General features: G+C 51.4%; 2 protein-coding genes across 3 annotated transcripts; one reads left to right on the forward strand and one right to left on the reverse strand.

Moving 5' to 3' along the window:
- The first annotated feature begins 1019 nt into the window (after positions 1-1019).
- On the forward strand, positions 1020-5885 carry Dazap2 (DAZ associated protein 2). Its single transcript, XM_075960682.1, has 4 exons — positions 1020-1407; positions 2466-2584; positions 3188-3433; positions 4524-5885. Exons 1-4 carry the CDS (start codon positions 1395-1397, stop codon positions 4650-4652), a joined length of 507 nt encoding a protein of 168 aa, XP_075816797.1. The 5' UTR covers positions 1020-1394; the 3' UTR covers positions 4653-5885.
- A 1019-nt stretch (positions 5886-6904) lies between these two features.
- Smagp (small cell adhesion glycoprotein) lies at positions 6905-23688 on the reverse strand. Of its 2 annotated transcripts, none has more exons than XM_075960684.1 (4): positions 23195-23688; positions 22607-22675; positions 8105-8185; positions 6905-7604 (listed from the first exon to the last, which is right to left on the reverse strand). In XM_075960684.1, the coding sequence occupies exons 2-4, from the start codon at positions 22638-22640 to the stop codon at positions 7426-7428; spliced, it is 294 nt and encodes a 97-aa protein (XP_075816799.1). In that variant the 5' UTR covers positions 22641-22675; positions 23195-23688; the 3' UTR covers positions 6905-7425. The 2 variants fall into 2 exon arrangements, with proteins under 2 accessions (XP_075816799.1, XP_075816798.1); XM_075960683.1 differs by lacking the exon at positions 23195-23688 and adding an exon at positions 23018-23188.
- Between the last annotated feature and the right edge of the window lie 3856 nt (positions 23689-27544).

Raw genomic sequence — 27544 nt, forward strand, 5'->3', positions numbered from 1 at the left:
CTTTTATTATTATTTTATTTACTATGTGTGTGTGGGTGTTTTGCTTTCAGATACACAAATGTCACTGGCTTTAGGATACTAATTTAATCTGAATCAAATTTATAATGCACTTAAAGGGACTTTTTCAAAATACCTAAAAGAATTCTGAAACAGTCTTTAGTGCAACCTTGTCGGTGGAAACACTGGGTGATAGGAAAACAAAATGCAAACACTGACCCGGAACCTGGGAGTCAGGACACAAAACCTGAGTCTGTAACCTGTCTCTTTAGATTGGCTTTCTCGAGTATTTATTATTTATGCATGTGTCTGTGTGACATACGGCACCCATGTGCATCTGGCAGGGTCCAGAAGGTGTGGGATCCGAACACGATAGGGGCCTCTGAAGAGCAGTGTTCTTAACTGCTGAGCCTCTCTCCAGCTCCCCTGGATTAACGCTATTGGAGAATGAGGGCGCGGAAAGAAGCAGCTTGCCCGGAGCTGCTGTGCGGCCTGGATCAAACTGCATTTCCAATAAGTCAGTCACTGGAGACAAAGGCGGGGATGACTGGGTAGGAGTGAGGACGGGTCATCAGTCAGGGTGCTTTCGGGGCGCTGGGTTGGGGGTGGGGGGAGATGTTCGAGACGGGGTTTCTCTGTGTAGCCCTGGCTGTCCTGGAACTCACTCTGAGGACCAGGCTGGCCTCGAACTCACGGAGATCCGTCTGCCTGTGCCTCCCGAGCACCCGCAGAGGATCTATCGGGGCTGTGATATCTACGGGCGTCTCTCCACTCCACGGTCTCACCCAGCAGCTCTCCACCCACGTCAACTACCACGGAGAACAAACTACAGATCGGTCCGCGACCGCCGACTCCAGACGTGCGCAACAGCTCAGCAGTCACGCTGGAACGAGGAAACAACCCTGCCCGGAAAGACGTCCCCTTCACTCTCCAGGACAACTGAGAGGTGACGCGCTCGGCCGTCTGCAGGGAAAGGGTTTCAGGTCACCTCGGGCGGGCGGCAGGTGCAGGTGCCGGCTGCGCGCGCAACCCTGGCTGGCGGGGGCCGGTCTACGTCAGCGCGGCGAGGGGCGCTGGGGCGCCCGCGGGAAGGCGCGGCAGGCGGGGGCTGGGCGTCGTCTCCAGACACGCCGCGAGGGAGGACCCGGGGCTCGCGAGTGGGGGGCCGCGGAGCGAGCGCCGCCCCGAGACAGCGCCGCCATCAGGGCGGGGCCGCGCTCGCCCTCTCCGCCGCGCGGCGGCCTCGCGAGGGGGCGGGGCTTCCGGCGGCAGAGCGCTCGGGTGTCGACTGACGCAGAGTGGACGGGCGTCACGTGACACGGAAGCGACTCCGAACAGGAAAAGGACGAAAAAAATAACCGTCCGCGACGCCGAGTCGAAGCGGACCCGCAGCCACCATGAACAGCAAAGGCAAGGCCGGGGGGTGGCGGGGACAGTCGGGGAGGCGGGCTGGTCCGGGGCGAGCGGGCCCGGGGGGCCACGGGCTCGCGGCGGGCCGGGCCGCGCTTCTCCTTAGGGGACCGGGAGCCAGGCCGCACCTGACGTGCCCGCCCCCTCCCCCGCGCCGCCGCCGCTCGGCTCTTCTGGCCCCCATAAACTCGGTGGCGCAGTTTGGAGCCGCGGGCTGTGTGTGAGGTGGGGGGGCTTTTCCGTGACGGGCACCCGCTGGAGCGAATGGGGAGCTAGAGCAGGGCTGTGGGGAGGCCAATGGCGGGCCGGCGGAGGCGGGGCGCCGCGCTTCGGAACAACAGGCCTTGGCGGCCTTAACTAGTGAGGTGCCGGCTCCGCGGCTCCGGCCCCCTCGCCGCCCGCCCTCCGCAGGACCAGGTCTCACGGTCCCCGTGCTTGTGCCGTCCCCAGAACACCCCTCCCGCCGCCCTCTGCACGGCTGGCTCCATCCTCTCGTTAGGAAGTCGACTCTGAGTAGGAATCTGGGAGGAAAACAGTCTGGATTGAGAACAGCCCAAAGTAGAAGTCCCCTAAGACACCGGCGGTCCAGAACCTCGGGGACAGGTCCCCAGACCTGTCCTTCATCGGGAAGGGGACACGGCCAAGTTAGGCTTGATTCCGTCATCAGTATGCTGGGAACAGCGCCTTTTCTGCCCCGTCAGAGCCCCGTGAGGGTGCAGACAGCCCTCCCTGCTTTTCTTGGCTCCAAGAAATTAGGCGCTGTATGGCAATCTGTCGTCCCCTGCGCGACTCCACCAAGTTAGCTACACTGTGCGTCCTGCCCAGCTGGTGGCTCTGTTTGCAGCCTTGCTTTAAGTTTGTGTCTGCGTCTGTGTGAGTGAGGCGCTCACAGAGGGGTGCTCGAGTCGAAAGGAGGTTGTGCCATTTGAGGACGCTGGGAACAGAACTTGGGGCCTCAGGAAGAGCAGCACTTTGTCTTAACCAGTGGGCCATCTCTCCTGTCTGCCACCCCCCCCCCCCCAGTTTGACAGACAGCACCTCCCCCTTTTGTGTTCCAGGTCAATATCCAACACAGCCTACCTACCCTGTGCAACCTCCTGGGAATCCAGTATACCCTCAGACCTTACACCTTCCTCAGGCTCCACCCTACACAGACGCTCCACCGGCGTACTCAGAGGTACTGCAGCTTGCTAGACTTTGAACTAGTTGAGGACACCCGTGGGCCCCACAGACAGAAGGGTGGTGATCACCATTGGAATTGTGCTGTTTGATTATGTTATTCGATACATGCTGACATTAAGGTGAAGTTGGGTCCCTTGAACAACAGGTGACCCAGGAGACTGTTGTGTTATTGTGTGCCAGTGACTCTAACACAGTGATCTGTACACACGAAGAACTGAGAATGGACTTAGGAGCCAAGCATGATGGTACAGGCTGGTAGTCCAGCACTTGGGAGGCTGAGGCAGGAGGATTCTGATTTCAGGGCTGTCTTGGGCTATATAACCAAGCCTTGTCACCAGAACCATCCAAGGGGTTGGAGATGTAGCTGGTTTGGTGGAGTGCTTGCTTAGCATGCACTAAGCCCTGGATTTGATCCCCAGCACTGTGTGAACTGGGTTTGGTGGCAAGGGCTTGTAATTCCACCAGTCAAGGTGAAGGAAGGATCTGGAGTTCAAGGTCATCCTCCACTACAGTTGAAGGTACCAGTAAGACTTGATGAAGACATTTCAAATAGGGATGTCACAAAGTAACATTCTGCCTTCTCCTCTGCCTCTTTTAGCTCTATCGTCCAAGCTTTGTTCATCCAGGGGCTGCCACAGTCCCCACCATGTCAGCTGCGTTTCCTGGCACCTCTCTGTATCTGCCTATGGCCCAGTCTGTGGCTGTTGGGCCTTTAGGCTCCACTATCCCCATGGCTTACTATCCAGTCGGTCCCATCTATCCACCTGGCTCAGCAGTGCTGGTAGAAGGAGGGTATGATGCAGGTGCCAGATTTGGTACTGGCGCTACCGCTGGCAACATTCCTGTGAGTATGGGCTAACTGGAAGCGATATTCCTTCTCTCACCATCCGTGGACAGTAATGGTCAGGGTTGGCACAGCAGCTGCTGTCTCCTAGGCGGAAATGTGACACGTCCTTTGGTTTTGGAATTAATCATTTGTTTTCTTGCCTTAGTAAGATACTGCTAGCTAGCTGGGCAGTGGTGGCGCACTCCTTTAATCCCAGTATTCTCGAGGCAGAGACAGGTGGATCTCTGAATTCAAGGCCAGTCTGGTCTACAGAGGGAGTTTCAGGACAGTCAGGACTGTTAGACAGAGAAACCCTGTCTCAAAAAACAAAAGCCTGCTGGCTTCTTTTTCATTGGCGTGGGCACAGTGAACGCTCCTTATTAAGTCCATACACTCTTAATATCTACCACAAGGATGGAATGTACCAGGAACCCAGGTGATTAAAAAAGTAGAATGCATAATCCCTAGTAAGTAGGTGTTAGTTACCAGTTCCTCCTGCTCAGTGCTCTAGTATGTGGGGTTCTAGCAAAGGCCATCTTTGAGGAGCCACATTCTAGAGTGAAGTGGAGTGATGTGGTCAGTGGCTCTTAAGTGTTACAGTGCTGTTACAAGTCTGCAATTGCTGAGGGGCAACCCAGTGGTAGAGCATTTGCTTGGATATAGAGTGCTCTCCTGTTCCATGAACAAATGCACGCAAAGCCCACAAGAGACCCCGCGGGCTGTTTTTGCTGTTTTCGAACTGTGACTTGCAGTGGTTCTCCTGGGGACAGTCTACACCTTAGGGCAGGAACACTGGTGAGTGACAGGCTCCCTCCCGTCTGTGTCTGGATTCAGATGGTGACAAGCTGTCAGAATTAGCTCCTTTTTAAATGGTGGTTGCTTGGTGTGTGGCACATGCCTATAATCCCACAGTGGGAGGCTGAGGCAGGGGTCAGCCTGGGCTACAAAGCAAGAAGCAGGCAAGTTAGGGTTACATAGTGAGACCCTGGGATAGCCCACCCCACCCCTGCAAAAAAAAGTTACTGGTTGGCTCACTGCCACCTTTTTGAGGCATCTGCTTCCCTTGTGCTCCTCCTCTTTGCCCACTGTCCTTGTCCTTTCCTTCTAGCCTCCACCCCCTGGATGCCCTCCCAATGCTGCTCAGCTTGCAGTCATGCAGGGAGCCAACGTCCTTGTGACTCAGCGCAAGGGAAACTTCTTCATGGGTGGCTCAGATGGTGGCTACACCATTTGGTGAAGAACCGTGGCCACGCCTGTGCCAGGAAAGACATCACGTACCTTCAGCACTTCTCACGATGTAACTGCTTTAGTCATATTAACCTCAAGTTGCAGTTTAGACACATGTTTTTGGGGGTGTCTTTCTGGTGTCCAAACTTTGAGGCACTTTTCAAATTTAATAAGGAACCATGTAAGGGTAGCAGTCCCTCCCTAGAGCATTTTGAGGTAGGGAGGCCTCCATTCTTCAAATGAATGTGGATGAAGCAGCCCCGAGGCTCTTCCCTAACTCCTCTGGAGTAACACTGTACCATCCTGGTCTTCGCTTTTAGTAATAAAACATCAAATTAGGTTTGGAGGGAACTTTGATCTTCCTAAGAATTAAAGTTGCCAAATTATTCTGATTGGTCTTTAATCTCCTTTAAGTCTTTGATTTATAGTAGTTGTTAAATGAAACGCATTAGCTGTCTGCCTTTTCCTTCCCACCAGCCCACCCTGTCCTCCGTCTTCCATCAAATCAGTGGTGCAAGACAGAAAGCCAGTCACTCGGCCCTTCTCGCGTGCACCTGTCCCACTTGCCATTTTTAACTGTCTTCATAAGGATCCTCTGAAGCCCCCTGTGCCCTGAGCACAGACCCGTTTCTTTGGGTTTTGTGTATCTCCAGGAGAAGGTGAGGGGACCTTTAGGACCCACCTCGTAGGCCGTCTCTGCATCACCACGAACCCAGACTTGCTGTGGTGCCAAACCTGAACTTAAACAACAGTTCTTAGTGTAAGCTGTCCCAGAAAAGTTTCTTTAAAAGTGATGGGCAGAGAAGAAAACACATGAAAAAGCTTGGCTTTAAAGCCAAATTAAGGGTGTTTCGGATCAAACTTGGTTTTCGTTTTCTGAGTGTCTGATGCAGCTACTCGGGTTCCCAGGAGTTTTCCTGTGATGGGTTGGTTAGTAGGGTCACATGAATGTCTCGCTATGAAATGACTTGAGTCCAGTGAGATCTCATTAGGATTAATATTTCAGGGATCCTTAATATTTTGATTTGTTTTCTGAGATTGGATTTTATTTTATCTGACATTTCAGTTCATCTAAATCTTGTGTTCTGTACATGTATTGTTTGACTGTACCATCGACTGTTATGGAAGTTCAGCGTTGTATGTCTCTCTACACTGTGGTGCACTTAACTTGTGGATTTTTTATACTAAAAATGTAGAATAAAGACTATTTTGAAGATTTGAATAAAGTGATGAAGTTGCATTACACTGTACTCTAGGCATTCTTTACTCAGCATGTGTTCGCATGTTCATACATGTCAGGTCTTTTAGAGCTCACCCAGAAATGAGCTCGCTGCTCCTGTAGCTGCTTCTTTAGGGGTGTCTGTGAAATAAATGTAGACGTGCAAGGTGAGGTTTTAGGTTTGTCTGTTCTCATGAGCTTTCACTAGAGCTCATTCTGGAATTCAAAACACAACCTTAGAAACGAAAGAGCAGTGCCGGTCATGTTGGCACTGGACTTTAATCCCAACGCGGGGGAGGCAGAGCCGGGTGGCCCCTGTGAGCTCAAAAGCCACCCTATTCTACACAGTGAGTTCTCGTGCTAAGGCTTCCATCAAGGAAAAACCTTAGTGTAGTAGTCTGTACACTTCAGGGTAATTTCTAGATGGTTGCTCCAAAGTTCTATGTGGAGAAATACTGAAAACAAGCGGGCCAATGCCATTACTCTAGTTACTGTGGAAAGAGGTCTGCCAAAAGTTTATGGGGTAACTAGCAAGATCATGTCTCAAACCCACAAAGCAAAAGCCTACCAGCCTCTGCACTGCAGCTTCTGGAATCTACACTGCTAATATCGGGTAAGAGTTTTAATAGCAGAGTATCCAAGGGGTTGGGTGGAAAAGAGCCTGGCCTGGCAGTGCTGGCACACACCTTTAATCCCAGCACTTGGGAGGCCAACCTGGTCTACACAGTGAGTTCTGAGACAGCTATAGTACACAGAAAAACCCTGTCTTGAGGAAGAAGGAAAAGAGCTTTACTGGTAGGAAATTTAGGTGGCTAGGTTTTTTCTGACTCCCTCTATATATAAACAGGGATCTGGGAAATTGTGGCCTTTGCCAGGATAAAGGTCAAACCCACTTAGTTCTCATGTGTTTCTGATGGGACAGTTGCTGCTTCTCTGGAACACTCCTGAGATAGTTCTAGGAACTTCAGAACATCCCTAAGAGTTCTTAAAGAGAGACAGCACACACAGAAGAGTTAAAGAAGCAGAGAAAACACTATAAAAAGTTTAAGGAAAAAGTCAAAATTTAGTTTTTATAAATGAAAATCTTTCATAATAAATTTAATTTGGATAAAAACTGTAAATTTGAGGCTGCTGGGGGAAATGGTAAGGTTCGGATCAAAGCAAGTAACACTTGGAGGCCTGTCCCTCCTGGCTTGATCCGTCTTGGGGTATCTAGCCTCCAAGAAGCTACACTGGGGCTAGGCAAGTAGGGAGGGGACAAAGTGGACCAGCCTGTGGCCACCTTCCACATCTCCTACTTCCAACTCAGGCATGGCCCCATGTTGTTGGCCAGTTGTGAGCACTGTTCTTACCAAGGCCTGGCTGGATAGGTGTCATAAGCAGCTTTCTCTGTGTCCCTGGACCATGGAGTCAGTGACGATGTTATTGGAGACTGTCCTGGGAGGTGAGTGGATTTGCCATCTCGTTCAGTGCCACTCACTGGCTTCAGAGCAAACCTTCCCTAATTATAGAGTCAGTGTGTTAGCACTGGAGCCAAGACTCGGCCCCTCCAGTCTGGGGATCATTAGATGAAGTACTCTTCCTTCTCTCTGCCCTTGGCTGAGTCACTCTCCATCTGGAGGATGGTGCTGGGCTCGCCTTCTGCGGGCTCATAGGTGACGTAGCTGCCTTTGTTCTTGTACAGGTAAAAGAAGATCAAGGTCACCACCGAGAGCAGGGTGAGGAACACCACAGTGATCACGACTGGGAAAGGAAAGGGAGACATGTTTGAGTACTTCACTGGGCTAGTCAGGTCCTCTCAAACCCAGCTTCCCCAGGACACAGCAGCCAGAGTCTCTTGGTATTTAGCTACCACAACACAGTTTAACTCCCTCTCAAACCAGTTCCTGATGATCATGCTAGAAACCAGGAGGGAAACAGCTGATGCCAACAGGAAGGGTGTTTTAATACATAGCTTCCCATGAGAGTTTCTCTTCCTCACCCACTCAACAAAACCACACATCTCCTTCCAACCCACGCACTCCAGCTGAGCGTCCACATGTGCCACAGCCTGTTCACGGCCACTCCCACCCTATCATTTGTCGGCATGTCTCCCTCTTTCACAGCTCTGCATGTGTGAGACCTACATGCCAGAAGGAACCCAGTACTGGAGTTGGTCCCTGATGTGGCTTTTTCTGTATGAGGAAAATCTTAGCTGTTACACTGGATTCCAGGGTATCTCTGAGCCCAGAGGCCCTTGTTACCTGCAATGAGCGCTGTGCTGGCCTCTTCAGCTTGTGGGGACAGGGTCTCATGGGCCTGAAGAACTGGCGTGGTCATCAGTTCTGGGAAGTTGGAGGGGGAAAAGGAAATGGTGAGTCCTTTGTCCTTGCCATTCTGTCACTTCCCTTCCTGTTCAAAAGCTCAGTGGTTCAGGGCACTGTCTGCTCTTCCAGGGGTCCTAGATTTTATTCCCAGCAACCCCTCGGTGGTTTACCATCACCTGTAACTCCAGGTCAAGAGGATCTGAACTTCTAGCCTCTGGGCACCAAGCAAGCACACATAGTACACAGACACACAGACAAAACATTCGTGTATATAAAATAAAGATTAAAAAAAGTTCAACTAGTATCTACGGTAACTCCAAACAATAACCTGGAACAAAGAGATTAAAACAAACCATTTCTAAAAGACAACATTTTTATGAATTTTTCTCTAATACAATGTTTAAAAACAGGGACTTGAGCTGGACATAGTGGTGCACACTGTTAATCCCAGCACTTGGAGGCAGAGGCAGGTGTATCTCTGTGAGTTCAAGGCCAGCCTGGGCTACGTAATAAGTTCCAGGACAACCAGAGCTACACAGTAAGACCCTATCTTGAAAAAAGAAAAGAGAGAGAGAAGAAAGAGAAAGAAAGGGGTTCTTGGTTGGGAGTGGTGGCACACGCCTTTAATGCCAGTACTCAGGAGGCAGAGGCATGCAGATTTCAGAGTTTAGGCCAGCCTGGTCTACTGACGTAAGAAAAATAGGAGGGGGGTGGTTTTTGTTAGGTGTGGTGACATGTCTGTAACCCCAGCACTCAGGGCTGAGACAGACTGACTGTTCCAGGGTAGCCTGACCTGTATAGGGAGATTCTGTCTCAAATACAAAACAACTATGACTCTCCTATCTGTTGAACGGGGTTTGAGCCTGAACTGATTGATTTTCAAATGTGATCTGTCCTTTTCAAGCTACTCCCTTGGGAAAAACATCACCTAACCTCTGCCAGCATCAGTCACTTCGGATGCTAATGGTACAGTACGTAGTTTATAGGCTGTGAGGCAGAGACGTGAGGATCCGGCCTCAAGTCACTTTGGATGCTAACGGTACAGTACCTAGTTTATAGGCTGTGACATAGAGACTCAAGGATCTGGCCTCAGTCACTTCAGATGCTAATGGTACAGTACCTAGTTTATAGGCTTTGAGGCAGAGATGTGAGGATATGGCAGTATAGGGAACACATCAAATGTTGAGTGTGTATATATGAATATATTTGTACCATGCAGCATAAATGTATCCTGTAATCTTTCCATGTACATCTTTAATCTTGTCTGTATGTATGCACATTTGTGGTACGTGCATAGCATAGTGCACTTGTGGAAGTCAGGGGACAAGTTCTGATACCCATTCTTGTTCTCCCCCTTGGGCGATACAGGGTCTCTTGTTCTCTTCTGCCTACACCAGGCTAGCTGGCCTTGTGAGAATTCTTCTCCATCTTTCACCTCAGTATAGGAGTGCTGAGAAAGAATGCAGGTGCATGCTACTGGGCAGAGTGCTGCGAATGCAGGTGCGTGCTACTGCCAGGCAAGGTGCTGCGAATGCAGGTGCATGCTACTGCCAGGCAGGGTGCTGCGAATGCAGGTGCATGCTACTGCCAGGCAGGGTGCTGCGAATGCAGGTGCGTGCTACTGGGCAGAGTGCTACGAATGCAGGTGCATGCTACTGCTAGGCAGAGTGCTGCGAATGCAGGTGCGTGCTACTGCCAGGCAGAGTGCTGCGAATGCAGGTGCATGCTACTGCCAGGCAGGGTGCTGCGAATGCAGGTGCATGCTACTGCCAGGCAGGGTGCTGCGAATGCAGGTGCGTGCTACTGGGCAGAGTGCTACGAATGCAGGTGCATGCTACTGCTAGGCAGAGTGCTGCGAATGCAGGTGTGTGCTACTGGGCAGAGTGCTGCGAATGCAGGTGCATGCTACTGCCAGGCAGAGTGCTGCGAATGCAGGTGCATGCTACTGCCAGGCAGAGTGCTGCGAATGCAGGTGCATGCTACTGCCAGGCAGAGTGCTGCGAATGCAGGTGCATGCTACTGCCAGGCAGGGTGCTGCGAATGCAGGTGCATGCTACTGCCAGGCAGGGTGCTACGAATGCAGGTGCGTGCTACTGGGCAGAGTGCTGCGAATGCAGGTGCGTGCTACTGCCAGGCAGAGTGCTGCGAATGCAGGTGCATGCTACTGCCAGGCAGGGTGCTGCGAATGCAGGTGCATGCTACTGCCAGGCAGGGTGCTGCGAATGCAGGTGCGTGCTACTGGGCAGAGTGCTACGAATGCAGGTGCATGCTACTGCCAGGCAGGGTGCTGCGAATGCAGGTGCATGCTACTGCCAGGCAGAGTGCTGCGAATGCAGGTGTGTGCTACTGGGCAGAGTGCTGCGAATGCAGGTGCATGCTACTGCCAGGCAGAGTGCTGCGAATGCAGGTGCATGCTACTGCCAGGCAGGGTGCTGCGAATGCAGGTGCATGCTACTGCCAGGCAGGGTGCTGCGAATGCAGGTGCGTGCTACTGGGCAGAGTGCTACGAATGCAGGTGCATGCTACTGCCAGGCAGGGTGCTGCGAATGCAGGTGCATGCTACTGCCAGGCAGAGTGCTGAGAATGCAGGTGTGTGCTACTGGGCAGAGTGCTGCGAATGCAGGTGCGTGCTACTGGGCAGAGTGCTGAGAATGCAGGTGCATGCTACTGCCAGGCAGAATGGCACTCACCTTTAATCCCAGCATTCAGGAGACAGGCAAGTGGATGGATTTAGTGAGTTCCAGGCCCACCAGGGCTAGTGGGGACCTGTCTACAACAGAACAAATGCACACTGTGCATCTGTTTTTACCAGGTTCTGGGGATCGGGATTTGGATGTTTATGCATGTACAGCACGCTGCCCACCAAGTCATCTCCTTGGCTCTACATACCTTTTATAAACATCGTTTTCAGTAATAAAATACACTTACCCTGCCCCAAACCTTTTTCTTGTGGAATATTACTTTAACTATGTAAGGATGTGTTACATTTGTTTATGCTGCATTTGTTTAACTGTGTAAAGACGTGTTGTTGTTTTATCTTGCCTGATTGGTCTAATAAAAGGCTAAACAGCCAATAGCTAGGCAGTAGAGGGATAGGCGGACTGGTGGGTAGAGAGAATAAGTCGGAAGAGAAATCTAAGCTGGAGGGATGGGAATGAGGCACGAACAAGGGAAACAGAGGGAGCCGCCTGGGATCAGCCAGGCAGCTGCCAGCAGCAGGACACAAAGTAGGGTACAGAATGAAAGGAAGGTTGAAGCCCCACGGCAAAACATAGATGCAGAGAAACGGGCTAAATTAAGTTGTCGGAGTAGTGGGACAAGCCTAAGAGAAGGCCAAGCATTCACAACAATATTAGGTCTCTGTGTCTGTATTTGGGAGCTGGCTGGTGGTCCATGGCAAGCCTGCTCTACCTTTCACTTCTAGGATAGGTTCTGCACTTTAACAGGCTTGGAACAGGACTTTCCCCACCCTGTCTGTCTGTCCGTTAAGCTCCAAAGCCCAAGTCATTACTCAGAGTCAGGACATGTTTAAACTGTGGTCTGGAAACTTGTGGGCAAGTATTTTTTAAGGTCTCTCTAGGTAGCCCCACTGGCCTGGATTTGCTCCATAGTCCAGGCTGGCCTTGAACTCACAAAGATCTTCCTGCCTCGCCTCTGTTTCCCCAGTGCTGGGATTCAAGGTGATAACCACACAGTCTTTTCCTCATTAGCATTTGATGTAACTGTTGAAGAAGTAACTTGGTAAAGGTCACTGCAGGATAGAGGTGTCAAGCGAGGACACGCTGGTCAACTCTGGAGTCATCATTTTCTTCAGTAAATAATTTATTAAGTCTGGCCTAGTGTTCAAACCTATAATCACAGCCCTCAAGAGCCTGAGACATGGGGCTCACAGTGAGTTCTAAGTCAGTCTGGATACAGACTGTAAAACCCTATCTCAAAAAAACTGAAATAAAAGAACAGAGAGGAGAAGCAGAGGAGGGAAGGTGTGGGGTAGGGGGAGAGAGGGACAGGGGAAGGGAGAGAAAGAGGGAAGGAGAGAAAGAGTGAGAGAGGGAGGGAGGAATAGAGAGAGGAAGGGAGGAAGAGAAGGAGGGAGGGAGGGGCACAAGCAAAACTAGCAGCTCTGTGGCCCACCTGCTTCGCCAGGAACTGCGCTAGGCACTCTGGGAACAGAGCAGAGCAGGACCAGCTCCACAGTGCTCACACCCACAGGTCCTATCATCGCTCTGAACTGCAGAAAGTCCAACAAGGAGCACCAGCAGGGACTGATCTGGTGGTGGTCCTGCTGGGGGCTACTTCAAGGAAGCAATGTTTGATGGCACCAGGACTGGGAGTCGAAGTGACTACTGTCAGCAGAGCCCAGGTCTTAGGGCCGGCTGTGGCACCACTGAGCACAGGTAAAGGGATCTCAGCTGCTGTGAGCTGAGGCAAGAACAGGTCAAGGGCGTTGAGGGTCTTTTTTTAGGGGCCTATTCCCTGTGATCCCATAACTGAAAAGCAGCAGGAGGTGAGCTGCCGAGAGACCTTCCAGTCCATGGCCAGCCCAGGGTGGGGGGCCAGGTGGGGAGAGACGGGGTTTCTGCAAACCCCTGGCTGTCCTCGAACTCACAGAGAACCGCCTAATGTATGAGGCCAGAAGACAACTCGAGGGAGCTGGCTCTCTCCTTCCACAGGGTCCAGGAGACTGGACTCAGGTCATCCTGATGGCTCACTCAACCTATTATTCTGTGAATCATTAAATCAACACTGCAAGGCTATTCTGTGAATAAAGTGGGAGAACACCTAAAGCGTTGGCATGTAACTCAGCTGTAGTGCATGTGCATGCACATGTGTGTATGCATGTGTGCATGCATGTGCTCGTGCAACTCCAGCTCCAGGGGATCCAATGCATTATTCTAGTCTCTATGGACACTCATAAGTGCACACACATAAAAAAAATCACACTAATAACGATCTTAAAATATGACGTCCAGCAAGATGGCTCAGCAGGAAAAGGCACTTGCTGTGTAAACCTGGTGACCTGAGTTCAAACCATGGGACCCTGTAAAGGCTTTGAGTTCTTTAGCCAAGAATGACCTTGAGCTTCTCACTCTCCAGCCTCTGTCTGAGTCCCGCGATGGCAGGCATCATCCATGCTTGTTTTTACACAGTGCTAGGGAACAAACGCAGGCTTTGTTAGGCCTCTACCAATTAAGTACATGCCCAGTCATGAGCTTTTTAAATTTACTTTTTATGTTAAAATGTTTAGAGACAGAGTCTCACTATGTAGTTGCTGTGGGCCTCGAATTCAAGAGTTTCTCCTGGCATTTTGGATTAAGAGGTGTGTGCCACCATGACTGATAGATTTTTCTTTTTTTAAAGATTTGTTTATTTATTATGTATACAGTATTCTGTCTGCATGTATGCCTGCAGGCCAGAAGAGGGCAGCAGATCTCATTACAGATGGTTGTGAGCCACCGCAAGGGTGTTGGGAATTGAACTCAGGACCTCTGGAAGAGCAGCCAGTGCTCTTAACCTCTGAACCATCTCTCCAGCCCAGATTTTTTTTTTAAAATGAAATTGGTCTCTACTAGAAGTGAAACAGTAGAGCAAGGTAATGCACAGGCCTTTCAGAGGTAGAGGCAGGAGGATCCCTGTGAGTAAGGCCAACCTGATCTACATAGCCAAGGCTAAATAACAGACCTGGTCTCAAACAAAACAGAAAAGTGAAAGCTGTAAAACCAGGGTCGAGCTGTGAAGCCTGGCCAGGACGTTTAGAGAGGTAGCTACTGTCCTTGTCTGGAGTCTACACTAAAGGTCCACAGTGTTCACGGTCTCCCCACTCCTGTGTCCCTGTAATCTCATTCCAGTATGATTTCAAAATGTGAGTCATATACAAAAAGACAAAGCAGAACAAAACACGCACATCAAGCTCTCGAGCAGCAATGCCAGATTAGAAGCTGCCAGAGACTCCCAGAACAGCAGCAGGAAGCTCCAGCAGCTCAGGTGGCGGGCAAATGACAAGGGCTGTCTCAAAAGTGTTATATTTAGAATAGGCAAGGGAGGGGAGTAAGGCTCGAGGAGTGGCCTTGAAGGTCTCAGGGTAGAGAGGAAGCAGGATCTCAGTCTCTGTCTCCTAACAGAGAGTGGCTTTTTCAGTAGGGAGCAGCAGAGTCACGGGACCTGAGGAAGTGAGCTCAAGAAAAGAGAAACTGAGCTGGGCGTGGTAGGACAGTAATTCCAGCCACCAGGAGGACTGTGAGACAGTCTGAGGCCAGTGTGGGCTACATAATGAGGCCTTGTCTCCAAGTCAGGAAGAAGAGAAGGGAAATGGCCCAGGAAGCACAAACACAAAAGGATGAGGCGGCACTTACAGAACTTGTAGCCGATCTTTGTTCCCTTGTAGGGATTCTGAGAGGCGCCTGTGCATACAGACGGCTGCAAACTGGCTAGGCTTGAAGGGTCAATTTATTAAGGCCTGCTTTGGGGGTGCTGAACTGGAAACAGCAAACACTATGAGTCAGGATGGGTACCTTACAAGAAAGCTGTTACAGACTTCTTACGTTCAGAGTCCAGGTTGACAGACACAGAAATTAAAAGCTTAAGCCAGGAGTGGTGAGGCACACTTATAATCCAGGCTGAGGCAGGAGGATTGCTATGAACTCAAGGTCAGCTGGGGTTCCACAAAGAGAGTCTGTCTCAATACCTAAAAATGTTAATTCAATAGCTAGGAATAGTAGTGGATGTCCTTAATCCCAGACCTCAGGAGGCAACAGAGCTACATAGTGAGACCCTGTCTCAGAAAGAGAGAGAGAGAGAGAGAGAGAGAGAGAGAGAGAGAGAGAGAGAGAGAGAGAGAGAAAGTTAATTCAGTAAGTACTGAGTGATTGTGTCCTCTGTGCTAGGTTCTCATCATGAATCTTAGGCCATACGTCCACTGAGAAGCCACTGAGATGGCTTGGTGTGCAAGGTGCTGGCTGCACAATGATAGAATCTGATGGCCAGGGTTTGATTCTGGAACACGCAAAAAGTGGCAGGCAAGAAGTGATTCTACAAAGTCGTCCTCTGACCTCTATAGGTATGCAGGGCACATGTGCCCAGACACACACACACACACACACACACACACAGAGAGAGAGAGAGAGAGAGAGAGAGAGAGAGAGAGAGAGAGAGAGAGAGAGAGAGAGAGAGAGAAAGTAGAAAGAAGACTACTCTGAAAACTGAGGCAGGAAGATTGAGAGTTCAAAACCAGCCTGGGCCACATAGCAAAACCCTGTTTCAAAAACCAAAGACAAATCAAACAACAACAACAAAACCCACCTCCAAATCCCCACCTTCACAGGGCTCCTAAACTGAAAGCGAGCTGCGGTGTGCAGTCTGGATTCTGAGTCAGTGAACGGTGTCACCGGACACTCACAGCAGCACTGCTTCTGAATCCATGGGTGAAGCAACCCCAGTGTCCATCAGGAACCGGATAAACAAAATGCAGCGAATGTAGACATGGGGTATTATTCCGCCTTAAAAACTGAAGGAGGTTGCTGGGCGATGGTGGCGCACGCCTTTAATCCCAGCACTTGGAAGGCAGAGGCAGGCGGATCTCTGTGACTTGGAGGCCAGACTGGTCTACAGAGCGAGTTCCAGGACAGGCTCCAAAACTACAGAGAAACCCTGTCTTGAAAAACCAAACAAACAAAAAACAAAGCAACAACAACAACAACAGAAACAACTCTTCTCTTTGCGAAATGTATGCATCTGTGTGTGCATAGGCGCACTGCCTTTATGTCTGTGTGCATGCCTGGGACCCATGGAGGCCTGAAGAGAGTGCTGGGTCTTCCAAGGCTGGAGTTACAGGTTGTGAGCCTCTATGTGAGTTCTGAGAATTGAACCCAGGTCCTTTAGAAGGGAGCCAGGGCTCTTAACCACTGATACAGCTCTCTAGTCCCCTTCCCACAAAGACAAGATGTGTAGCCTGGGCTGGTTTAACACGCGTGATTCTCCTGCCAGCATAGCCTGCACAGGTGGTGTTGAGACGCCCCTCCCCCATATATGTATAGAACATGAGGGGGGATCGCAGAGGGAGGGCCACCGAGGGAGGACCACCGAGGGAGGGCCACAGAGGGAGGGCCACAGAGGGAGGGCCACAGAGGGAGGATCACAGAGGGAGGGCCACAGAGGGAGGGCCACAGAGGGAGGGCCACAGAGGGAGGACCACAGAGGGAGGGCCACAGAGGGAGGGCCACAGAGGGAGGGCCACAGAGGGAGGGCCACAGAGGGAGGGCCACAGAGGGAGGACCACAGAGGGAGGGCCACAGAGGGAGGGCAACAGAGGGAGGGCCACAGAGGGAGGGCCACAGAGGGAGGACCACAGAGGGAGGCTCTGTAAAGAACAGGTGAGCCAATGGGATTGGGGAGACAGAAAATACAGAAGGAAGTAAAAGGAATTCCATGGTGGTTGTTGGTTCGAATATGTGGAAAACAAGCAGGAAGAGGGCAGGGCGGTGCGATGTGGGAAAGAGCTACAAATTTAAATAAGAGAGTCGTGAAATTTTCCCGAGAGGTTCCCTGAATAAAACCTGGAAGATGGTGATAGAGGCAGCCTGCAAGCAGCAGAGATGCAAAGTCAAGGTTAGGCTGTCTATAATGACCGCTGGGCACCTGGGCTGGAGTGCAGGCAGCCTGTTAAAGGGGCCACGGGGAGACACCTTGGAGGGAGCAGCAAGTAAAGAGAGGTAAAGCCATGCAATGACAGCGCATGCGCCTGCGGGTATCCGTGAGCTTCCAAGCTGTTACAGGCTCATTACAGAGCCATCTTGCTAAATGTTACTCTCCTACAGATCTTGTTAAAATGCAGACGATGAGGCTGGAGATGGCTCAGCTGTTATAGCACTGACTGTTCTTCCCCAGAATCCAGGTTTGAGTCCCAGCACCTACATGGAACTTTCTGGAACTCCAGTTCCTAGAACAGCTGATGTTCTCTAGTGAACTGTGCAGGCACTGCATGCATGTGGCACACACACATAAAATGCAGGCAAAATATTCATATACATAACACAAAAATGAAAAAATCTCCATTTTTAAAAAATTCAGATGCAATATATGGGTGGAGGACCTCGGAAATCCAAATATCACACTTTTGAAATCCTAAACTATGATATCCTGCAGAAGCTTAATCTAGTCCACTGGAGGATGAGAGAGAGAGAGTGAGAGCGAGAGTGAGAGCGAGAGCGAGAGAGAGAGAGAGAGAGAGAGAGAGAGAGAGAGAGAGAGAGAGAGAGCCAGCAGGCTCTCGGGCCTGGGGAAGGCACTGTGGACTTTCCGGTCCACTGCAGCCCATGCATGAATGCAGATCCCATCAGCAGAGCTGTGAGAAATTGTAACCTGCTTTGATTTGTTCTGCAGGGCTGGCTGGCAACTGAACCTGGGCTCGTGCACATGCCAGGTGAAAGTAGTAGGAGCTGGGTCCAGCTCTTTCAAACCCCAAGCAGCTGCTGCTATTTTAAACGAATGAATTTTGGGTTGTGTTATGTGGCAACAGTGATTCCAACAGATTGATTTTAAGGGATCCCTTTGACTGTGGCTCGGCTAACAGGCTGACAGTGAAGATGAAGGCAGACCTGACGCACGTGGCAAACCCAAATGGGGAGCCTTTCTCTGACTGGGTCTGGCAGAAAGTGGCCAGATCTGCTGGAAAGCAAAACCCCACTGGACTGGAGGTGGGGTGGAGTCACACTTGTTAGGGATGGGGAAGCTCATGATGAACGGAGTGGGGATGGGGCATGACTGCTTATCAGATATCCAAGATATAAAGAATAAAACTGGACTAGAGATTAAGAAATGGGAGCTGGGTGGCGGTGGCACACGCCTCTAATCCCAGCACTCGGGAGGCAGAGGCAGGCGGATCTCTGTGAGTTCGAGGCCACCCTGGCCTACAAGAGCTAGTTCTAGGACAGGCTTCAAAGTTACAGAGAAACCCAGTCTTGACCCCCCCCCCAAATTAAATAAATAAATTAAAAAACGTGGGTCGGGGATACAACTCAGTGTAGAGGACTGGCCTTTCAGTGCGTGGCCCTCTGTTTCATCCCAGCATCGTGAGAAAAAGTCAGGGCTGGAGAGATGGCTCAGTAGTTAAGAGCACTGGCTGCTCTTCCAGAGGATCCAGGTTCAATTCCCAGCACAGCACCACAAGGGACCTCACAACTATCTGTGACTCCTGTTCCAGGGGAAATCAGATACCCTCACACAAACATGCATGCAGGCAAAATGCCAATGTACATAAAATAAAAAATAAATTTTAAAAAGATTAAAGTAATTGGCATACTCAAAATAGGAGGCTGGGGGAGATCAGTCACGCGGTAGGTAGGCGGGTCAGTGCATACATGGTAGGTAGACGGGTTGGTGCACACACAGTAGGTAGGCAGGTTGGTGCACACAGTAGCCGAGTCAAGTAAAGCCTGGACATCAGTGCATTTACCACAGAACCCACAAATGACCTTCACCAGACAAGTTTTGGTTGAATGCAAAGCTGTGGTTTAGGGCAGGTTCAAGAAAAATGGAAGGAGGAACTGGAGGCAGAAAATGTGTGTGCTGCCAAAGGCCAATGTCTTCATCTTATTGTTTCTGATCTTACAGAGTCAGCTAGACTGGCTCGCAAGCCCCAGGGATCCCATCTCCACTGTGACAGAGCCATCCCCACTCTCGTCCCATAACTAAACATTTTTTTCTTTTTGACAGCATTTAGCTATATAGCCCTGGCTGGTGCAGACTCAGAGATCTGCCTCTGTCTCCCAGTGCTGGGTTTAAAGGCCTAGTTCGATGCAAACCCTACAGAGTTCTTCTGTACAGGTGAATACAGGACCCAAGGGAGCTGCCAGCCAGGGCTCTGTGTGCACTCAGGAATGACTCACAGAGCAAACAGTTCACGGTGCACAGCTGACGGGGCGTCTAGAGCCATGTCCTCGAAGAGATGGGATCTATGCAGCGACAGGAGACTGGCTGCACACAGCTAATCCCCTGTCACAGAAAGCAGAGAACCCGGACATGGTACAGCAAACAGGGAGATGGTGGAGGGGGACGCCTCAGCAGGAAACGGGGAGATGGTGGAGATTCCTTTCTAGAACTTTGATTTGCTCAAGACTGTCTTACGAGTGAGGATGGGAAGCAAGCGCTGAAGGAGATTCAGAGGTCCACATGAGGGTTATCCACGGTGATTTGACCTTAGGTGCCCTGCTGACCTTAGTTGCTTCTGAATCGATATTGCAAACCAGGGCAGGTCCATAGCCTCCTCTGAGTGCTGGTGTTACACGCTTGCGCCATCACAACTGGCTAGTTATGACTTTTACAGTGAAAGCAGACAACAACAACAACAAAGAAATCTAATCCAGTAAGCCTGGCACCTAAAGAAGGCGGCCGGGCTGTGGGTGTCTCAGTGCTAGAGTGGTTCTGCACACGTAGGCCCCAACTTGGATCCCCAGTTCCTGTCAGTTTTTCCAAAGAAAGAAATCTGCACCTTCAGAGTAGGCAGGTGCGGGCCGAGGGCCGCGGGGCTTGAGGCTCCGCCCAGATCCGCTCCCACACCTTTCTTTTGTTGACCCAGATACTCGCTGATTTCTTTGTGTCTCCGTCTTATCAGGAGCTTTCAGGTCTGCTGCCACCCGAAGTCGCCAACCTGCTTATTTGCTCTAGGCCTGCCCAGACGGGCCACGCCCACAGTCCTTCCCATGGGAACCCACTCCGCAATTCTGTCCCTCTCTCCTGTGCCCCATGGCCGGCAGCTGGGTGAGGGAGACCTGGACGGAAAGGACACACCGTGGGGGTAGATCCAGCCTGGCACAGCCTTCATCAGCTGCACCATGGGAAATGTTCTTTTTTCTTTCTTTTAAACTGGGAAATCACTGAAAATTTCTTCCTCAAACTCAGGTTTTGCTTTCATAAAATAAGAATAAAACTTGCTTGGTGTGTTGAGAACTAAGTTCAGTGAAAAGTTCTAAGTGTCTCAGATATGGTGGGGACTACTGGGTAGTAAGGGTTGGGCTTCCCCTGGTGGGGTGGGCGGAGTTCCCAAGGCAGGGCTCCTGTCTGTTCTACTGTAACAGGGCAGGCTGATGCGTGATCCAGCACCTTGGTCCACAGTGGCCTCGGGCTTATGGAAATGCCTTTGAATGATTGTATTTTAATGACTTTTCCTTCAATATCAAGAAAATGAGGTTTTAAATAATATTAAGATTGCCGTATCAGCCAATTAATTATTCATTACAGTATTTTCATCCATAAGAACTCATTATAAACATCATTATATTTGGGGGGTATTGAGACAGGGTTTCTCTGCATAACAGTCCTAGCTGTCCTGGAACTCGATCCAGGCTGGCCTTGAACTCACAGAGAATCTCCTGCCTCTGTCTCCTGAGTGTTGGGATTAAAGGCAAACATCATATTAATGCTACCATAGTGTTAACCTGGAAAGGTTGAAAAACACACATTTTAAACTTTTTGTTTTTAGACAGAGGAAGGAGCCCATCGGGACATAGGGAGTCTCATGGTGTGGTGCAGAGTGGCCCAGCATCCCTGAAGGATTCCTCAGGCACTCCTGACTGAGGAGGAGGGATGTGAAGGTGGGGTACCCAGGAGCTGGACCCTGCAGGGATCCTGCTGATCTCTAGTCTTCTCTCCACTCCTCGGATGCAGGATTGCTACCTCTGGTGAGCAGGAAACTGTACATCCTGAAAGTCTACCCCGCTCACACCACTTGTACCAAGAACATAAACACACAACTCAATTCTAAAAATGGGCCTGGAGGCAGCAAGATGGCTCAGCAGGGGGGACACTTGCTGCTAAGCCTGACAACCCACATGGCAGAAGGTTGTCCTCTGACCTCCACATGTATGTTACGGCATGTGTGAGCACATGAGCACACATGTGCACAACATGAGTGAGTACTTAAAAAATGGGCACAGTCTTGAACAGACACTTCTCCGGAGACACCCAGGTCACCAAGACCATGTAAACGTGCTTGGACATCACAGTCATAGGGAAACAATCAGAGTCACAATGAGATGCCGCGTCACACACAGAGACAGCTAGCATCACACTCACCCCAAATAACAAGTGTTGGAGAAGATATGGGGAAACCAGAACCTTCGTGCACTGCTTTGGGGATATATATAACACAGCTACTATGAAAACTTGTATGGTGGTTCTTTTAAAACAATATATAATTGCTATATAACAGCTCCACACCTGGATGCATATCCGACAGAATGGAAAGCAAACAGCAACCAGATAGTCACTTTTGTGTGGGCTGATCAGGATGCACACGTACGATAGGGTACCACTTAAGACGTAAAGCAGAGGAGATTCGGACACAGCTACAACTCGGCTGACCCTGAAGGCACTGCACTAAGTGGGATAACAGACACAGAGCAAGTTCCGAAGCCCCTCATCCAGAGACTCCAGTGCTTAGCTCCTCCCACTCTAGCCGTGAGTTCTGTCTGTCGGTCTGTCCATCTCTTTGCTCACCTCTTCTCACCAGACAAATGGGAATCAAGTGACTCAGAGTTACGAATCCCAGGAGGAACTGCCCTAGATTTGCCTTCCCTGGGGTCCTCCCTGTCTTCAGATCAACAAAAGCAAAGTCACTTGAAGTGAGCCTTTGTTCTCCTGAAAAATGAGACTATACATAAGAAGACACAGGGATATAGATCAAGGTTTGTCCCTTCACCTGGCTAGCACAAGGTGAAAACAATCAATATGTAAATATGTCACTGGGCCAGACCCACTTGATTAGGAACTGCAAGGTAAGAATCAATTCATCACCCAGGAGCGCTGCCCAGCACCTCTAGGGAGCAAGGAGTGAATTATAAGGTAGGGTCTCTTTCCAGGGTTGCAGGCCACCACCACCGGCTCCGTGCAGCACCCGGCTTCGTGCAACACCTGCCTCCCCTTTCTGACAAGGTCTTATGTAGCCCACGCTGGACTGGAACTCACTATGTAGCTGAGGATAACTTGAATTTCTAGTACCTCCCAAGTTGCAGGGAGAAGGGACCACAGGCAGAGGCCATCACAGTGGGTTCCACCCCACAGGATTCATTCCACACAAGGGATCAAACCCGCGCTTGGCAAGCACTCTACCATTGGAGCTATATCCAAGCCCTCCCAGTCATCTTTAGAAGACTCTTTCCCACCTTCAACTACAGGGGTGAATGTAAAATTGGTTCCTTTGGGCTTAAAAGAACACAACGAGCCCAGGTTACTATCAGAACCCGGAACTGGCTAGGTCCAGATGCACTAATGGGCACATTATACTTGAATCCCGCTTCCTCCGGAGGCCTTTTCCTGTGTGAGGCCAGGGAAGGAGGGAGGGAGGAGGGTCTTCCAGTCTACACTGGGGCTTCCCGGACTGGTTCAGGGGTGGGGTGGGTATGGCTTGTTGAACAGTTTCCGTTTTCCATTTATTCAATCACTTACCTCCAGGAGAAGGTGTAGCCGGTAGGCTGCTCATCGCTGCTGAGGGCAGAGTATCTAGCAAGGCCAGTTCTATGGAAAGAACGGAAAAGAACGCGGTAGATGGGGTCCTGAGGTTGCATGGCCTGGAGATCCCAGCAGAGCTTTCGGCGCCAGATTTTCCTGAATCCCTTCCCCCTGGACGTGTCTCCACTCTTCCTTTTGGTTCTCCCTGAGGATCTAATTAATTTTCATAAGCAAATCCCTCCCCAAGAGCAGATCCCAGCCCGGGTTTATCTGGGACGTGTCACGTTGGTGACTCTTTCCCCAGGTCGCCCCTTTTACCAGGCCCGGGAAAGTCAGGCAAGGGTTGGCAACTGAGCAGCCGACCGGGTTCCGCCCAACAGATCCGGGCACCACGGCCACCTGCATTACCTGGAGCCCTGCGGGGCCGGACACTGAGTCCACCTGCTCTCCTGGGACCCCGCGCGTTCCGTGCCCGCGCCCTTGCGGCCGTCGAGGGTCCCGGCAGCCGCGCGCTCCCCGCCCCGGGTCCAGTTCCAGCCGCCGAGTGCGATCCCGGGCTCCCAGGCTCCCCCGCCGTAGGCTCACCTTTCCAGTCCGACCGGCGACGGGGCAGGGCCGGGAGCCGCGCGTCCTTTTGAACTCGCCGTGGTGGGAGCGGCCGAGATTCGCTCGCCCAGGCCGCACCCGGGACCCCGCGCCGAGCGGCCGCCGAGCCCGGGCCGCGTTGGGTGGAACAGGAAGGAGCGCGGGGCCGCCCTCGGCAGGTTCCCCCGGGAGGAAAGGCCACTGTCCGGAGCCGCCCTCCCTCGTGCCCGGCTCGGCGTGGGGCGCGACCCGCAGGGGCGCAGACCCCCGCGCGGACCCGCCGGTGTCCCGGGCCGCTGCAAGTGACTTGGCGGGAGCACCTCGCCGTCCAGCGCCGGCCAAGCGGGGCGAGAAGCCAGGCGCCACCTGCACCTTCCGCGTGCGACCTTCGTGTGAGGCCGTGGAGCGTGGAGAGGGTGAGAGGTGTGGCTGAGGTCTGGGCAGGATTAAAAGTCCCAGTGCAGACGCTAGCCAGCTGAGTGGCTGTGGGCAAATCCCTGAACACCTCGATAGTCCTGCTTCCTCATCCCTAAAATGGGGACTGAAAGTGGTAATTCCTGTAAAGCCATTTCACAACCCTGGTCCTAGCCCAGGGCAAGTGTCTTAATTTAAACACTCATCTGTGCTGCACTTTAGCTGCTGCTTGACTCACATCAGTGGCAGGAAACGCTCCCAAATTAACTAGAGGAACCGAGTGACTAAGAGGATGTAATTCTATACAGCACGGGCTCTGCAGTTGGCCCTGCTGTGTAAGCTAGCACGCGTTACGTCTGATTGTCTTCCTGGGGCAAAGCTGTGTGCGCCCGTGGTGTTACAGTGGTGCCGGGACCAGTTGATTAAAGCCTCACCTGGCGCATATTTATGTGCTCAATAAACACTGGCTAGTGTTATCTGGGCTGAGGGTCGGACCTGACCAGTCACACCCGGCTCTCTTAAGTGTCCTTTTTCTTTAAAATAGAACCTTAAATGCTTGCTTTGGGCAGAGGGTAGTTGGAGAAAGGCTGAGTTCAGTTTCCAGTATCCACATGGCGGCTCACAAACATAGGAAATTCCAGTCCCAGGAAATCTGACGTCCTCTTCTGGCTTCCACTGGCAATGCAGACACACATAAAAAGTTATTTGCTGGGGCTGGTGAGGCACTTGCCTTGTAAAGATGACAGCTGAGTTTCATCTGTGGACGCCACATGAAGATGGAAGGACAGAACCAACTCCACGGAATTGCCCTGCTGTCCGTGCATGTTATGCCTGCACGCATACACATGCATCGTGCACACACACAAATAATATTTTCCTTTTTTATTGTTTTGTTTTTCGAGACAGGGTTTCTCTGTGTAGCTCATAATTTTTTCAGGGGCTGGAGAGATGGCTCAGAGATTAAGAGCACTGGCTGCTCTTCCAGAGGTCGTGAGTTCAATTCCACCAACCATATGGTGGCTCACAACCACCTGTAATGAGATCTGCTGCCCTCTTCTGGCCTGCCGGCATACATGCAGGCAGAACACTGAGGTTTACATGACGTTTCCCTAGGCATTTAAATGCACCAAGAAGTAGAAGGCTGCAGGGGAAGAAGGAGCCATTATGCATACGTTGAGCTCCAGACTTGGCATCAAGTGAGGAATTTGTGAGCACCTGTGTATCACATGCTTCAGCTTTACTGTTTGACGTACCCTATCATCCAATTGGATCGTGTCTGTAGAGTTCTCTGCAGCACAGGCTGGCATCTGTGGCTGTGTTGGGGTTACAGGTTGGCACCTCACACCCAGCTCTGGTCTGTCCTCTGTGCAGAGGCATGGGGACGGATGATGGGTGAAATGTAAGCCCCAGAAACCGGAGCAAGGGGCCTCGGGCACAGGTACAGGCGACAGTTATCTTCCCCTCATTTTATTGGCTTCCGTGTGCTGCTACTGGGGTGGTAGCCTCTCTGTTCTTGTCTTTTTTCCCCCCGGACAACATCTGGATAGTTTGGTTCCCAGCTGAGACTTGTCCAACCTAGCTAAGCATATGGCCCTTCCTTCTCCCCTGCCTCCTCGGAGAGTCACATGCAAATAAGGTGCCACATTCACAACCAAGTGCCCTTCCCGCTGCAGCTGTGTCTCTGCTGAAGCAGGTCTAGACTCCCCCTCCCAACAGACCGGAAGTTCTACAAGGTGGCATGGCCCACTCCCTGGAAGATTCCCATTGCCTGGGGAGGAGAGTCAGCAAACAAGAAAAACCCAAACAGAAAGCAACAGCCCTGTAACAGGAGGCTCAGGCTGGATTTCTCAGGTGTTTTGTTTCATTTTAAAGACAGGGTCTTGTTTCCCAAAGTGGCCTCAAAATTTCCTATACAGCATGTCAGGGTGACTTGAATTTCTGAACGTCCCCTCCCGCAGACTGGGCTGATGTGGGTGCCACCATGTCGGCTTTATGTGGTGGTTTATACAGGGCTTCATGAACACGAGACAAACAGTCTACCAACTGAGCTACACCTGCTGCTCCAAGGGTGTTTGCAAGCTGGTGAAGGAGCACAGCAGGGCCCGCGCTCCCAGCCTCTTCTCTACCCTTCAGTGCTCCCCAGTCACACCTCGGTGGTGCAGGAGGTCCTGTCTACGCGGCTTTATTGGTCAATGAATGAAGCTGCGCCACGCCCAAAGCTGGCCGGAATCACGAAGGCTGAAGGAGTTCCCACAGATTCTGAAGGCCGCAGGAGGGGTGTTTTCTAAGGAAGCTAGTCAAGGCGGGCAGTGGGGGCATTTGAAGATCTCTCTTGAGAAGCACACGGCCCCCCAGCCCCCAGACTACTGTTTAGAGTAGAGAAAGCCTGTGAAGGACATGCTCTTTAAACAAGATAACAGGGCTTGATTTCAGAAAAATGATTTCTACGGGTTTGGGTCCAGGAAAGCGTGCCCAGAGGTGGTTTTGACACTCCCTGTATTCACCATCACGGGTGTGTGCTTGATGGCCACTGTGTATGTCCACAAGTTCATCACACCGTGCAGGGGTGTCTGATGGAGAAACCCAGGCACATCTGCACCCAGTCCTCTCTGGGTATCAAAGGGCTTGGGAGGCACTGATGAAGGAAACATTTTCCTGATGGATGAAAAAATAACTCAGTTACCAGACTCTCCCTTTGCTAGATTATACACTATACATATATGTAAAATGGAAAAAATCACTCCCAAATAAAAACACAGAACCCCAGCTCCTGTATTGTCACACCTACTACTGGAGATCCTGTAAGTATTTCAAATTCTGTGTTCTGTGCCTGTGTTAGGGGACTGGGGCCCCCTAGAATTAGTGTTTATGGCACAGGACATAATTCATGTATAATAAAGTCCATAATAGTCCTTTACAGTTGGGTAAGCCTCCACCCATGTTCATACCCATTCAACCATAATAGTAAAAGTTATGGTGTTTGTAATTACTGTCGTCTGGAAAAGGCCCGCCTAACTCCCAGCCCCACCCCTTCCCTCCTGTCATCACAGACACCGTGCTGCTGTGTCACCCCCGGCCCAGGCAGTGGCAGTCATGGTTCCCAGTTCCCTGATGTAGGACAGGCATACCGTACAAGAGGAACCACTGTACTGGAGGAGCTGGAGAGGGCATGGTGCCAGGTAGGTGGTAGCCACAGCTGAGGCCTGGGCAGCAGACTCCAGCCCTCCACAGATTCCACGTGCTGGTCTTTTCTTCCCTGCACCCAGCTGCCCTTTCTATGAACTGCCCACCTGTCAAGGGATCCTCCATTGCTTCATTCTGTTCACTTCTTACAACCAGAGGGTCCAGATAGGCTTCCTCTGCATGCAGTGACACTGCCACGCGCGTTTCTCAAGCTTAACCACGAGGAATTTCTCACAACTAGTGTTCACGTGTCCTCCCACGACCCACTGTCACCACGTGTCCTCCCACGACCCACTGTCACCATGTGTCCTCCCGTGACCCACTGTCACCACCTGTCCTCCCACGACCCACTGTCGCCACGTGTCCTCCCACGACCCACTGTCACCACGTGTCCTCCCACGACCCACTGTCACCACGTGTCCTCCCACGACCCACTGTCACCACGTGTCCTCCCACGACCCACTGTCGCCATGTGTCCTCCCGTGACCCACTGTCGCCATGTGTCCTCCCGTGACCCACTGTCACCACCTGTCCTCCCGTGACCCACTGTCACCACCTGTCCTCCCGTGACCCACTGTCACGTGTCCTCCCACAACCCACTGTCACCACCTGTCCTCCCGCGACCATCGCCACCTGTCCTCCCGCGACTCACTGTTAATCTGCAGTTCTCACAGCACACACTTGTAGTCTTAGCGTGTGGAGATGGAGGCAGAAGGATTAGAGGTTCAGAGCTAACCTGGGCTACATGAGACC

Source organism: Microtus pennsylvanicus, chromosome 2, assembly GCF_037038515.1.
Source record: "Microtus pennsylvanicus isolate mMicPen1 chromosome 2, mMicPen1.hap1, whole genome shotgun sequence".
Taxonomy (NCBI): Eukaryota; Metazoa; Chordata; class Mammalia; order Rodentia; family Cricetidae; genus Microtus; species Microtus pennsylvanicus.